The sequence below is a fragment of the Perognathus longimembris genome, chromosome 13 (assembly GCF_023159225.1).
Source record: "Perognathus longimembris pacificus isolate PPM17 chromosome 13, ASM2315922v1, whole genome shotgun sequence".
NCBI lineage: Eukaryota > Metazoa > Chordata > Mammalia > Rodentia > Heteromyidae > Perognathus > Perognathus longimembris.
In genome coordinates this window covers 19,277,086-19,292,274 of record NC_063173.1, presented here as the reverse complement: position 1 = coordinate 19,292,274, position 15,189 = coordinate 19,277,086, and the positions used below count along the sequence as shown (strand labels likewise).

At 49.6% G+C, this 15,189-nt stretch overlaps 1 protein-coding gene across 1 annotated transcript in view; it reads left to right on the top strand.

The window, feature by feature from the left end:
• The window catches only part of Dkk3 (dickkopf WNT signaling pathway inhibitor 3), a 33,080-nt gene extending 22,032 nt beyond the window's left edge, over positions 1-11,048 (top strand). Inside the window, exons 4-7 of the mRNA XM_048360730.1 lie at positions 6,111-6,203; positions 7,032-7,176; positions 8,020-8,176; positions 9,604-11,048. Of these exons, the coding sequence (XP_048216687.1) occupies positions 6,111-6,203; positions 7,032-7,176; positions 8,020-8,176; positions 9,604-9,811 (603 nt within the window). The 3' untranslated portion in view covers positions 9,812-11,048. The remainder of the gene's footprint in view (positions 1-6,110; positions 6,204-7,031; positions 7,177-8,019; positions 8,177-9,603) is intronic.
• The last annotated feature ends 4,141 nt before the right edge of the window (positions 11,049-15,189 follow it).

Sequence of the window (15,189 nt, the reverse complement as noted above, 5' to 3'; positions counted from 1 at the left end):
TTCCAGTCACTAGCAGAAGGGCCAGTCTGGAGGGACCCAGTGTCTACCCTTATCTTCACAGAATCCTAAATTAGGGGTCGAGTGTAGCCTTGCATTCACCTATGACCTTGAAAAATGACTTCATCCCATTGCCTCAGTTTCCTTGTGGTAAATCAGGGCTTTTCCATGCACTTTGGAAGATAAGACAGTTTGAGGATGAGGCTATGGGTAGATGTAGCTTCTTCTTTTTTCTTTTTCTTTCTTCCTTTCTTTCTTTTCTTCTTTTTTTAGCGGGGGGTGTTCTGGGACTTGAACTCAGGGCCTGGGCACTGTCCCTGAGCCTCTTTGTGCTCAAGGCTAGTACTCTACCACTTGAGCCACAGTGCCATTTCTGACTTTTTCTGTTTATGTGATACTGAGAAATTGAACCCAGGGCTTCATGCATACAAGGCAAGTACTCTATCACTAAGCCACATTCTCAGCCAGGATGTAGCTTCTAGCAGTGTGTGTGTGTGTGTGTGTGTGTGTGTGTGTGTGTGTGTGTGTGTGTGTGTTGCCAGTCCTGGGTCTAAACTCAGGACCTGGGCCCTGTCCCTGAGTTTCTTTTCATCAAGTATAGTGCTCTATCCATTGAGCTCTATAGCATCATTTCTGACTTTTTCTGAGTCGTTTATTGGAGATAAGAGTCTTACAGACTTTCCTGCTTGGACTAGCTTGGAATCACGATCCTCAGACCTCAGCTTCCTGAGTAACTATGAGTACAGGTGTTAGCCACCAGTGCCTGGCTCTTAACATTGATTTTGTGTTTATACTTTCTTGGCTTTTGCCCACCTGCTTGTCTACCTTGGCCAGTCTTGGGTCCTCCTGGAGTTGTGCGTGGCTGTTCTCCTCTGGCTTGTCTTTTTCCCTACCAGAGGACTCTGGGAGGAAGCAAGAGGTTGAGATGGAGTAATGGATGGGGAGAATTGAGAGAGCAAGTATTCATTGCTAGAATGAGATCCAGTGGCTCAGACTGAAACTTGGCAGGTTGCTGGAGCATTCCTGAGGCCACCCAGGAGCTTCTGTAGTTCCAAGCTTGTAGTAATGTTGTCTGGGACACAGTAGCATGAATTGGGTCACTTAACTGAAATCTAGGATGTTACAGTTCTGGAGGAAAAGAACCCAACTGGCAGGTTGCTCCCCTCTGAGGGCTGTGGGGAAGGAAGCATTCCAGGCCTTTCTCCTTGGTTTGGAGATGTGTCTTCTCTCCGTGTTTGTTTTCCCCGTGTGAGTGTGGGCCTAGAGTCCTTCTCCTACAAGGACGGCAACCAGCGACCCAATCTCCCAAGTAAAATCTCACTCTGAAGTTAGGACTTGAACATGGGAATTTGGACACAAATCCTGAGCAGGACATTTTGAGGCCATAGAATGCAAGTGGAAAGAGTATGCACACACAATTGCACACTAAGATATGTGTCATCTTATTTTTTCTTCCTCTAATGATCTTAGGCTCTGAGGATCAGTTTCCCCATCTGCAAAATAGAGATGAGTCAGTGGATACCATGTGCCCCTGGCTCCACACAGACACCCTGGAAATCTTAGGAAGACAAGGTTGTTGACTGCTCTTCCCTGCGGAACTTTTGCCCTCCACTTCCTGGGAGCCTCTGTCCTTGGACACACTCTGAAGTGGAACATCAAAGACGTGGAGTGGCTTCTTTACCATTTTCCACTATCTCAGCATTGTGTGGATGCACAGGGGCGGGGGCCAGGCCCAAGCATCCCTGCTAAGGCCGAGTTGCACTCCCAGTCCACAGCCCTGCTGCCTGCCGAGCCTGCTAAATATAGCTCCTTCCCAGAACAACAGAGAGACCATGTGCCCATGGCTGCAGTCCCGATGACCAGTTTCTGGGCCGTGTGTCAGGAAAGCAGATGGCTGGGACTTGTTTGAGCCAGCCATAAAAGTCACTATGCAGCCTAGTGACATTTAGGTCCAGACTCCCGGAGGCCATGGCCTTGGCCTTTTGTCTCTGAGGCTGTGTGGGCTCAGAGCCCTGGCCTGGGTCAACTCTGCTGGGCTGTGACTGAGCAAAGAGGAGCCGGGCTGGGGCTAAAGGGAGAGGAAATCCATGATCTTCCCAGGGACTAGGAAGAGACTGTCATTACCTGACTCAGGCAGATCCTTGGCCTTAAGTCTCAGTGTCCACATCTGTGAGGTGAATGCAATTACCATATCTGTGCCTCCTGGTGGCATGCGGTGCGTGTTGGGAGGAGATGGATGACCATGACAGCCTCTGAAGTGGAGGTGACCAGCAGAGCAGCTCGTCCATCCTGCTGTGCTCTGCCCTCTGTGTGAGTCTTCTGTTTGTGTTCTGAAGTCCTCCACCAGCCCTAGAGCCTCAGAGACAGGAGGCCTGTAGGTGCCTGTAATGGGGGAAGCAGCTGAGTTTCACCCCTCACCCCAGACACCCTCCCCCTCCCTCCTCTCCCCCAGACCTTTGTCTTGTACCTCAGCCCTCTCCCCAGCCTGGGCCCAGTTGACCTCCCTTTGTGTGTTGACCTAAATGAAGAGCACAAGAAAGAGAAGGAATGAATGGAAAAAAAAAAATCCAAACCAGGCTTTGGGGCTGGCTGTGCTTAGGGGGTCACTGGCCCACATTGTCTCTTTCACCTGCTTAGTTCTGCTAAGGACGGAGAACTAGATCTCTTCCTTAGGTAGCTAACACTCCTATCTCTAAGGGGTCCTTTGGAGAGAACCCATATAAACAACCTTACCACAGGGAAAGCCGGGTGTGATTGCACCCATGGCCTGCTTCACACCAAGACTTGTTCTCCTGAGAGCACACAGGCTGCTGCCCACTTGTTGATGCTCTGTAGATAGAAGTCAGGACTAGATGTGGAGCCCCGATGCTGACACAGAGACTCAATAGGTGCTGGAGGAAGCATTAGGCCCCTATTTTTCAGACCTGCTGCTTTCTACAGACACACTGGCCCCAGGTGGGACATGCCAGGAATTAGGCCTTGGAGGAAAGGAGGAGCTGGTGCCGGGCTGCCTGTTGCTATGGCCACTATTCAGAGACCACAATAGCACAACAGCCTTGCACATAGCTCCTGCTGTGGTCCATGCTGCTGCTGCTTTCTTCTTCTGTCTTCTGTGTGTGGTCCTGGGGCTTGAACTCAGGGCCTGGGTACTGTCCGTTAGCTTTTATACTCGAGGCTGGTGCTCTATCATTTTGAGCCATAGTGCCATTTCCAGCTTTCTTGGATAGATAATTGGAGATAAGAGTTTCACAGACTTTCCTGGGCTGGCTTTGAATCGTGATTCTCAGATCTCAGCCTCCTGAGTAGCTAAAATTACAGATATCAGCCACCATTGCCTAGCTGGTCCATGCTTCTTAATGAAGTTAAACCAGCAGCTAAGGTCACACAGCTCTCAAGAGGCAAAGCCAGGATTCAAGGTTTCTGGGTGTATCAGGATCTCTAGTCTAATTGTGCCCTTTGGAAAGCAATGGGCTGGAAATGTGGCTTCATGGTGGAGTGCTTACCTAGCACGCATGAGGCCCTGGGTTCAAGAGCGATGATAGAGATTGCTAAGAAGGATGGCTGCATGTTCTCTGCAGACGAGCTGTAAAGCTCTCTTGTAACAAAAACACAGAATATTCTGAATGGAATGTCAGATGGAACTGACCTCCCAGAGCTCTTGGGAGTATCAAAAACGTGTTAGCTTTCCTGTATTTAGGTTATTAAAGGGCCTTTGAAAAGTTTCTAGGCCTCATACTTTTCCCATTCCTGGAAACAAAAAATGAAAGAGGCAAACTGTTTCACTGCTGCACTGCAAGCATGGGGTGGGAGGATTGACAGACATTTCACAATGGAGAGTCGGGAAGGATTGTTGTACGGAGGCTCCTAGCTCGTGTGTGTGTATATGTGTGTATATGTGTATGTATGTCTATGATTATTTGATTGAAGATCTGGAAAGGAAGGATATAGTAAAATTACTCATTCTTCAAGGACTTTGGGGAAATGAGAGCCAAGATCATGGCATGTATTTGTTCTTTGCTTTGATTTGCAATCACTGCTCATGGTCAGCATTTTGGGCCTCTTCACCTCGGCAATGTACAGTTTCATCCATGCATATCCATTGTGTGCCTGCTCTGTGCCAGGTACGAACTCGGCTGGACTCCGCAGGCAGATGTGTGTTATCAGTCTGCTTTTTAAAAGTGGGAAATATACTTTTGACCTCTGTTCACTTTAGTCATGTATTGAACAAATCAGTATGTAAAGAGCCACTCCACTGTGCTGGGGCACCCCACAGGGCTGAGCTGTCAGCACCCCACGGTGTCGGCACTGCCTTCGGAGAGGCCTGCGGCGGCTGCTGGGCCAGGATGAAGCAGGATTGTGGGGAGAGGCTCAGGAGAGTAAGGTCATTTGTGGGGTGGTCAGGCAAAGGGATCACTTTTGGCATTCTCTCCCTCTCTCTCTTTTTGTCTGAGGAAATCACAGTGAAGAGTAAACTTGTTTTGTGTCACTTTGTGAGTCAGTCTGAAGCCCCTGCTGTGCACAAAGCCCCGTGTGATGGTGACTTCTACCATCCAGCCATGAGTGCCTTGGGGCCATTGCCAGGCCTGCAGCTGCCCTCATCCTAACACCATCTCCTCAGATCCTGCAGGGCTGACCAGGGGGCAGCCAGACCTGGAGCTAGGGTGCCTGCTCTTTCCCTCAGCCACCTGGCCAGGGCCTCTCTCCTGATCCCCTGCCCACACAAGCTGAGAGCGCTAGAGACCCTGTTTGGAGCCCAGGGCCCAACTAGCTTTGCTCAGCAGAAGTGGGGATGACCCTGAGCATGGTAGCCTAGGCCTGCCTGCTCACCCATGCTTTTCCAGGGTGGACTCCACCCATTTTCAGGTTGAAGGATGTCCTGAGACCAAGTGGAAGGTGGTAGGTCACACTCTCCATCAAGACCCTTTTCCACATGGTAGACCTGGTAACACCAGGCCTCTGGGGAGCCTTTCCCATCTCTGGCTACCACATCAGGAGCCCTGATTGAGCCCCTCTACTTGAGGCCATGGGTAAGAATTGTCCCGGGCTGGGAATATGGCCTAGTGGCAAGAGTGCTTGCCTCCTACACATGAAGCTCTCAGTTCGATTCCCCAGCACCACATATATGGAAAACGGCCAGAAGGGGCGCTGTGGCTCAGGTGGCAGAGTGCTGGCCTTGAGCGGGAAGAGGCCAGGGACAGTGCTCAGGCCCTGAGTCCAAGGCTCAGGACTGGCCAAAAAAAAAAAAAAAAGAATTGTCCCTCTACCTGAACTAACCTTATCCTCACAGAGACCCCTGTGGCCTTGCCGGGCCTCCATTCACAGGAGCAACACAGGGAAGGCCGGTCCTAGCTGGTCAAAGATGTCAAGTTCAGCGCAGTTCTCACTCCCAGGACACAGCTGATTCATGGTTGTCTTATCATTGCTGCCCGCCATGCCTCCTTCCCCTGCTAAGAAGCTAGCTCATTCTGAGCCTGACAGCAGGTCTGATGGCCTTCCCTCCTCTGCCAAGTGGAACCAGGAGTGTGAGAAGAAGGGACATGTGTGGGAGGATTTGAACCCAGCCACCTAACATTCCCTAGGAAGCTGGAGTTGCCTTCACCTCTCAGCAGGAGCACTAACCCCAGGAAGCTACCAAAGGGCATCCTACAACCTGATTGTGGCCTCCAGGGCGGTGGCTAGTGGGGCAGCATCTGCTGTCTTCCCAGGCAGCAGAGCCCGCTGGGCCTGGCCTCTGGTCCTTCCTGTGCAGTCATGCAGGGCCTGGAATGCATTAACGCCTTTTATTAAACCCATCTGCTCCCTATAAGAGCATCTCAGGTCCTTCTGCTCCCCACCCTGGGTATAGGAGGAGACTGTACACAGGCCATGATCATGTGACTTGGGCAGACGTGGGACTGTCGAGGCTCTGGGGGTGTTTGAGAAGATAGTGCTGCCCTCCTTGTGGGTGAGGCAGATGTTGAGAATGCCAGCCAGGCTGGGCTCAGGGAGGACTGAAGTCTGCAGGCCTTTATTGAACTTCCTGGGTCTGTGCCTCATCCAAGACTGGGATAAAACCAGGCTTGGCCCTTCCAGCTCTGCAGTTGACCAACAAAGCTGCCCTTCCTCTCCTCCAGGAGTGTATCATTGATGAAGACTGTGGGCCCACCAGCTACTGCCAGTTCTCCAGCTTCCAGTATACCTGCCAGCCATGCCGGGACCAGCAGACGGTGAGAATGCCGGGAGTCTCCAAAGCAACAGCACTAGGGGGGTCAGAAAGAAGGCCAGGGACCACAGGGGTTCATAGCTGGGCTCCCTGGAAGAGCCCTTCAATGACAGGCATGCCCCTAAAGGGACCAACTCCTGACTGCCTAGGAAGCCATCTCAACCTAGGGTTTCAGGAAGCTACCTGCAGACATGCTGCCACTGCCACTGAACTTCACAATCCCTGGCCACACTGTCTGCCTCGTGTATGGCCCAGAGATAAGGCCCAGCCCCAGTCCCTTGTCCTGGGACACCTGTCTTTGTAGACACAAAATGACAAGTCTGAAGCCCCTAGGCAGGAACAAGGGCTACCTGCCCGTCTCTTCCTTTCTCTTCCTGGACCTACAGCCCACTCTCCAGATTCGTCTCCCAATCTGCTTTGTAAGTGGGAAGAGAGAGGAGCCAAGAGGAGGGAGCGGTCCCTCAGTGGAGGTTTTACTGGAAAACTGTCTTCTACCCAGAAGGCCTTGGGATCAGATTTTCGTTTTTCCTTATAATAGTAACATAATAAGGAAAATAAAGGGGTTCCTATGACTCTGCTCGGCTCTATCTGGGGTATAGTAGCTGTTGGTATACCTTCCAGGCTACCCCCACACCACTGGGACCCCATATTGACCTGTGACTGCCATTTCCTGTCTTCCCACTAATGTCCCACCACCTATGACCACAGCCTCCCCTCTCTGATGGGAGGGGGAAGCAGGGGAGCCCACCCGCATGTTGTACCTCCAGGCTGAGTCAGCTGAGCTCCTGGGTCCATGAGCGGCACCCCCTTGTTTCTTCCCACCTCTCCCCAGCTCTGCACCCGGGACAGTGAGTGCTGTGGAGACCAGCTGTGCGTGTGGGGTCACTGCACCAGAAAGGCCATCAAAGGTGGCAACGGGACCATCTGTGACAACCAGAGGGACTGCCAGCCTGGGCTGTGCTGTGCTTTCCGGAAAGGTAGGCGGGACCCCCATGGGTGGCAGGGCAGCCTGTCGCAAGCTCCAGTGGACTTTCCTGCCGGGCCCCAGTCTGTCACCTCCCCACAGGTTCCTCAAATGCTCAGGGCCCAGACCTACACCTCTGCAGACTGTCGTCTTACTGTTTTGTCCTGTTGATACTTAAGAAAGTTCATTCTTTAAGGATGCCTGCACCCAGGGAAGAAGGAACAGCCCATATGAAGAGTTCAAGCATCCACTTGCTAGCCAGGCCTGACTGTAGCCTGAGCCCCGGCCCTTCTTCCTGTGACTCGCCCCTTCCACCTTTAGCTTCAGTGCCATTGCCTTTCCTAGGCAAGGCATGCGCAGGCTTCTCTGCTCTCACCAGGATGTCCAGAAGCTCTCTTTAGCTCCCTCCCCAGTTGGGTCTCCCCCATCCCCTGGGTCTTTTCCAGCACATGCTGCCTCAGTGCATTTCATATGAAGAGTGACCTTCTGGGGCTTTGCTCCCTTTAGGGCCTGCAGTAGCTCCCGTGTCTCCCACAGGCAAGGCCTTATCTGTCCCAGCTCACCCACCCGTACCCCACCCCAGTTCCATTCCAGTTTCTCCTGCTATGTTGACCTCCGGCCTTTGCTCAGCTTGAGTGCCTCTTTCCCACTCCTAATTTCTCCGGGTCGTATTGGCCCTCAACAGCCAGCTCACCCGCTGGTGGAGTGGCTCCCTAGCTGCTCCCGTCCTCACAGGCCATTTTCTCCCACATGCATACTGCCTTTTCCGTCCTCTCTTTCTTCTTCCTCAATCCTAACCTTACCTGGGCGTGCTGAGGTAGGAGGAGGCTGCACCCGTTTCCCTGCTTGCTTCCAGGCCTGCTGTTCCCCGTGTGCACACCCCTGCCCGTGGAGGGCGAGCTCTGCCATGACCCTGCCAGCCGGCTGCTGGACCTCATCACCTGGGAGCTAGAGCCTGATGGAGCTTTGGACCGATGCCCATGTGCCAGTGGCCTTCTCTGCCAGCCACAAAGGTGAGGCTCCTCCCGCCGTCCCTCCTGGGGACAGAGGGCACACGAAGTGCCATGTAGCACTTCTAGAGAGCAGGAGGTTTGGGCTGAAGAAGATGTGGATGCAGTTTAGGGGGGTGTAAGTGGAGGTATCCTTTGGATAACAGGTTGGGGGTTCTGAGGTACGGACCTAGGGCTCTAGATGGTGAGAATGTGGAGGAAAAGAACAAAAACTGGTAGAGGGGCCCAGTCCCATCATAGTGATAGACCCCTGCTCAACTGGAGGACGAGGAGCTGGCCAAGAGCCAGGAAGGAGAGAAGACCATCAAAGTGGCACAGGCTGCTAGAACCGGCTGAGACATGGTCAATGTCTCTTTACCTATTTCTGTTCTCTTAGCAGCCTCTACTTAACCTTCTTTGTGTGTGTATGTGTACACTAGTATTTTGTGTGTGTGTGTGTGTGTGTGTGTGTGTGTGTGTGTATGTATGTATGCCAGCACTGGGGCTTGAACTTAGGGCCTGAACTCTGTCCTTCAGTTTTTTCATTGAAGATTGGTGCTTGCCAGGTACCAGTGGCTCACGCCTGTAATCCTAGCTGCTCAGGAGGCTGAGATCTGAAGATCATGGCTCAATGCCAGCCCAGGCAGGGAAGTCCGTTAGATTCTTATCTCCAATAAATTACTCAAAAAAAGTGGTACTGTGGTTCAAGTGGTAGAGCACTCCCCTTGAGCAAAAGAAGCTCAGGGGTAACACCCAAGCCCAGAGTTCAAGCCCCAAGACCAGCAAAAAGAGAGAGAGAGTGAGAGACAGAGACAGACAGACAGAGACAAATAGACAGGTGCTCTACCACTTGAACCACAGCTCTATTTCTAGCTGTTTTGGTTGGTTAATTGGAGTTAAGAGCATCATGGACCTTCCTGCCTGAGCTGACTTCTAACCACGATCTGCAGATGTCAGCCTCCTGAGTAGTTAGTTATATTACAGGTGTGAGCCGTAGTGCTGGCATTCTTCAACCTTCTGTCTCAGCAGAATCCAGGGTGCCTGGCCAGATGGAATTCCCCCTTGTAGAGGCCCAGGGTCCCCAGAGCCCAGGTGTGCAACTGATGTGGGAGTTTAGGGTGTGCCTCACTGTCAGGCTTCCTGTCAGGAGTCCAGATGGGCAGGCAGCTGAAAGGGCACCATGTGACTCTGAAGCCCCAAACCCTGGAGTCCTTGGGGCTCTCTCTGTGCTATCAAGCCAGGAGAGGCATTCCCAGGAAGCCAAGTTTACAGTTGGTGGGGGGTTGCTATTGCTGGAGGACAATGTTCCAATTACTCTTCAGTAAGACGTTGGCAGGAGGGGAGCCCTTTTAAGCCATACGAAGAGGTGGTATGCAGGTGAGGCTGGAGGCTGGTACAGAGCCTAGATACCTCCTTTTTCCCCAGGCAAGACACAGCCTTTCTTTTCACAGCCACAGCCTGGTGTACGTGTGCAAGCCAACTTTTGTTGGCAGCCAACCTGAAGAAAGCCTGCTGCCCAGGGACGTCCCCATGGAGTACGAAGATGGCGACATCATGGAGGCAGTGCGCCAGGACCTAGAGGACCTGGAGAGGAGCCTGGCCCAGGAGATAATGCCCAGGGATCCCCCCACTGAGCTACTAGGTGGAAAGGAGATTTAGATCCAGACCCATGCAGTGGGTAGATGTGCAATAGAAATGCCTAACTTATTTCTCCAGGTGTGTCCCCTAGGTGTGGGCTGGCCAGGCTTTCTCTGTGCCCCCTTCCCAGTAAATTTTCACTTTGGCTTGACAAAATGAGATGTTGTGTGTTTGTCTTGCTGCCCCTACCTGTCATCCACGCACTGCTGTTCCTTGCAGCACAGCGGGGGGCTGGGGCCCAGTGGCCCCGTGCTGTTGGCCACTTGGCCTCTATAATGGACAGATAATACACTTTGTTCTATATCAAACTGAGAATTGTTTAAGGGAGAAGAGGGAGAATAGATGGAGACTCCCCTTGATGTGTTTAGGGGAAAATGTGGAAAAGGGTGCCTGCTTTGTAATCACCTGGAAGATATAGCCCCTGACTTTTTCAAGCAGTTCTCCTGGTGGGAGGAGGCAACTGCTAGGAACCAGCCAGCTCCCACCCATCTGCATACACCACCTGCATCCAGCCTTCAGCCCTTTGCCTCAGCTCCCACAGCAATCATTTTCTCTTCTCTGGGGAAGGAACTCTTCTGTTTCTCAAGGACCTTGGAGGCTCAGAGATGACAAGTTTCTTGTTCAGGTTGCACAGCTAGTTTTATTGGGTGGTCAGGTGAATCACTCAGGCGTGACCAACAAGCCAAGTGTTTTCCCATTTACTCCACACCAGCCGCAGTGCCACCAGCAGTGCCCTGAAAAGGAAGGAGAATGAATGTTCCTTTTGAGGCAGACCTGGAATCAAGGTCAGACTACTTCTTGTGTCCCCTCTGAGATTAAACTTCTATTAGAAACAATGATGTGTGGGTGGTTATTGTTCTCATAGAGACCAGTGGCATGGACAGTGTAACCATGTTGGCAGCTTTGAAGGCACACTACTGGAATGCAGTATGCAAGTTAACCTGCAGAAAACATAGGTAATTGTAGAGCCAAGATCATAACAGAAATGTGCAAAATCGCTTACCAGCACCTTTAGAGCTGTATCAGCCACATGGAGAAAGTGAAATATGACTGTAATAACCAACACTGAGCACACCGAACTGGATGTCCTCCCACAATGGATAATTTTTAGGTGCCAGAAATTGTTTCCATCATGTATTCATCCAGAGTTATTAAAATTTCAAGTTGCACACAACTGTATAAGCATGCTTTGAGTTTTAAATTATGTATAAACACATATGCTGCATTTAAAAATCAGGCATAAATCACATCAACTACTCTTCTGTAGTTCTTGGACTTTTTTCCTTTTGACTCTGAATAAAATATAACTCTTTCAGCCAGGAAAAATAAAACAGGAATGACCTGTGTTGAAAAAAAGAAAGGTTTCTTCCATAAAAGCAAGATTTCCAGACATCTGAACACACCCTTTTTTAGCATCAAAATATGTCAGAAATCTTAATCATTTTCTGGATGGAAAAAGTTAGTTTTAGGACAGTAAATATTTCACTGTCTCCTGAAAGAACAAGTGGGCTATTTGAGTCTTTGTCTTGGAGTCAAATGTAGTCCTGGGCCTATGTTAGTCAGATTTCCATCACTGTAACAAAAACACCAGAGATAATTAACTTACAAAGAGAAAAGGTTTACTTTGACTTATAGTGTTTGAAGTTGCTTGGAAATGGCGGAGGTCAGCACATCATGGTAGAGCCAAGCTGTTCACCTCATGGCTAGGTAGTGAAATTGAGGGGAGACTGGAGTCCCACATTCCTTTTTAAGAGTGCAACACCTCTTCCTCCTCCTGGCCAAAGATGCAGGTTCTACCACCTGCTAATAGTACCCTCATGGGAGCCAAGCCTTTACCACATTGATCCTAAAGGTCACTTTCTCTCACACTCCATAGCAGAGCCTTAGATAGTAATATCCTTAAATACTAACATAATGAAGCTATCTTATATTCAGGTCGAAAGAGTGATAGGCACCAGATTTGGGCAGCCTGCCTGAGTTAGCTCAGTTCATCTTCACTGAGAACTCTGTTTTTCACTTAGTGGATGACAGAGCTGGAGGTCAGACAGAAACAGTACCTAGTAGTATGTCCAGTATATAATAGTCACATACAGAACAGTTCTCTATAACATGGACTTGGGGTGCCATGTTGGCAGAGTGTCGCTGCCCTGAAGGCATCACAGTCTAAAGAGGGAGACACAGCTAGACCAAGCACAGATGCAGCCCACTATGAGAGTATTGCAGAATCCCAGATGGAGAGTTAGGCTTGGAGAGATGGTGTAGGAACTGCCTCTCAGAGTTGGTAGACAGTTTCTTAGGAAGCCAGAGTGAGCGGGAAAGGCATATGGGCCCTGGGCAGAAGGGAGGGTGGGAAGCAAGGAGGAGTGCCATGTAGGAGAAACTTCAAGTAATTAACCTTGGCTTGAAGGTGAGAAAAGTGTCAGTATTTGGAGAGGAGGCTGAACATTCTCATCCAACAACAAAATGTTAAGCACTCACCATGTCAGGTTCTATATGTGTCAAAAGGACAGTGGTAAAGGAGAGATGGAAAAGCAGTTGGTTCTCCTGATTATTCTGCTCCCCTTTATCAGTCACCAAAAGAGGAGAGGCTTTGCCCAACACTTAGCTGAAGTCCACATCTCGAGTAGATGGGCAGTCACAATTCTATATGCAATAGAAGGGGTGAGTAGATGCGGCACTTTGACTCTCACTTCCTCTCCAGATCCAGGTCCTGTCAAGGAAGCCATAGCAGATACCGAGTTTGGCTGCTTAACAGTTATTCCCACATAGGAGTGGCCAAGGGGGCCTACTTGCGGGTGAGGCAATGTAAGGAAATAGCTGCCAGAGTTTCTACTCAGAATTTCCCTTTTGGCCAACAAAAGCAGAGTAGCAAAGAGAGCCTTTGCCCTGTGTTCCCTGAGAACAGGTGCTCAGGGTGTGACATTAGGCTCTACAGCAACTTCTGCAGACCCTGGGATCAGCAGAGCTATATGTTCCTTCCCGGAGACCCTAGGGGAGCATCTACTTCTTTGCTTCTTAGTTTTGAAGGTGGCTTATCACTCCTTCAAAGCCAGCAATAGCAGGTTTGTCCTCAAGTACTGTCTCTCTGGTTCTCTGCAGTGGAAGGCTCTCCACTTTTAAAACTGAACTCACCTCAATCTTATCAGAAGTCTTCCATGCCAACATCCTTAACCTGAACCACATCAGCAGTCTCTGTGCCACTTAAACCAGATGTTGAAATCCAGGACTTAAACAATGGTCATCTGTGGGAAACCAGTACGCTGCTTACCCTAGAAGGCTGACTCAGCCCTGAAAGTTGGGGGTTAAGGAAGAACCAATCCTGGTCCTCAGTGTCTCTAGACACTTCTGAATTAAGCTACTGATGTTATTATGGACAAGAATGCCATTAGCCTGCGATTTTTCAAAGCATTCCTCACAAACTATTTGCATGATGCGCAACAGCCAGGAGAACATAGCACCATTGGCTGAGCTTTCCACAGACAGCAAGAAAAAAGGGAGGCAGAATAGGGGCGAAGAAGCAAGGCGTGAGGGGCAGGGCACAATGAGAAAAGGGGCAAGTGTTCCTGTTTCCTGTAAACTGTTCAGATCTTCCAGAAATGCAGATAAATTGCTGAGATTACCTCAGTAGCTAGGGTTCCAGGCATGGTTGCACAGGACTAAAGGAAGGCAATGCCATGGACACAGTGCTCTGCACTGTAGTGCTCTGCACTACAGTGGCTCTGTGTAAATAAGCCTGGAAAGGGGGCATGAGGTGCCCTCTGTGAAGGTGTAGTGTTTCTGTTGCAAAGAGGTTGGCAAAAGATGTAGCCAAATTTCACAAGACTCAGTGTTAGAGTTAAGTCCCTTGGCTGACAGGATCTGTGAAGCAAGTCTACAAGATTATATTGTTCAAGAAGACAGGGTGGCCTCACCTCTACCCACATGTGGTTGTTCAAGTAGAGCCGTCACCCCATCTTTCTGCCATCAGAAGTGTTGCAGGAAGAGCAGTCTGACCACACACATTCTGCTCCCTGCTCCCAGTGGAGCATAGGTAGAAAGGTGGTGTGTGTGTGTGTGTGTGTGTGTGTGTGTGTGTGTACAGTCATAGAACTTTGAAGAGACTGAATTTAACATCTGATCTCAATTTAAGATCAGATCACTTTAGTAATGCAAACTCTTTAAAATTAGAGGATGGCATTGAGAGCTTGATGAGAACCCATTTCCCAGTGGGAAACTTCATTACCATTACTGCTTATTAATCGCCACAAGTTACTTCTACTGGGGGAAGGGGTGGGGTTAATCTAGGGTCTCACTTAGCTCAGGCTGGGCTCTAACTCACCATCTTCCTGCCTTGACCTTCTAGGTGCTGGGATCACACAGGAGTAGGACCTGCCATACCTGGTACACAAGTTTGGACTCTAAGCAGGCTTCTTAAGCATCTTATTGGTGGCGGAAAACTGTGTGCTGCCTATATGAGGGGAGGTGGCAAAATGGGGGCATAGAAAACACAGGAGGGCTTTATTCTTTCTTCATTGGGCATGAGACTAGGACAAGGCTCAAGGAGTAGAGAGTACTCTGGCTGAGTTCAAATTCCTATAAAAAACAAGCCAAAAATAAAACGAATAAAATAATAATTTGGAGCTAGGAAATTCACAGATTGATCTGTCTTGGGTGGCTTAGTAGCTGAGGGGTGGAAAGAAGTACTGACCCGAGATACTCTGTGGTCCCAGGCTGACCCTTACTTATAGCTGGCTATTTTTCTAAATGGTCACACATCCTGCAATGCATTTTTTTTTTTTTTTTGGCCAGTCCTGGGCCTTGGACTCAGGGCCTGAGCACCTTCCCTGGCTTCTTCCGTTTTCCATATATGTGGTGCTGGGGAATGGAACCGAGAGCTTCATGTGTAGGAGGCAAGCATTCTTGCCACTAGGCCATATTCCCAGCCCCCTGTAATGCATTCTTCTTTGTCCAGTTTTCTTGTTTCTGAAAGCCAAGTCGTAAATAATTAACACTGGATCTAACCAAATGTTGTGGTCTCCCTTGTTCTCACACATGAAACCTAGGTGGCCATGAGCTTCTCTGGGCTATGATAAGTCCAATACAACTCCCTCAATCCCCCTAGAAAAATCATGCACACACTTCCATTTGGTTTCCAGAATCATGGGAATTTTTAGTTTTTGACTGTTGGTAACCAAAATACTGATTTTCCAAAAATTACACAGAATTGTTTGGATGGAATAGTTTTATTTAGCAAACCAAAAACTTGCTAATTCAGATTTTTTCCTGTTCAATGTACTATACTGTAATATAGATCATAATTTGCAAGTAACAAGTGCAAAAGTTAGGGCCTGATGTTGAACAAAGGGACAAGTCCAGAAGGACAACTTCAATATCAAATCAAAAAAGGAAATAGTTGCCAG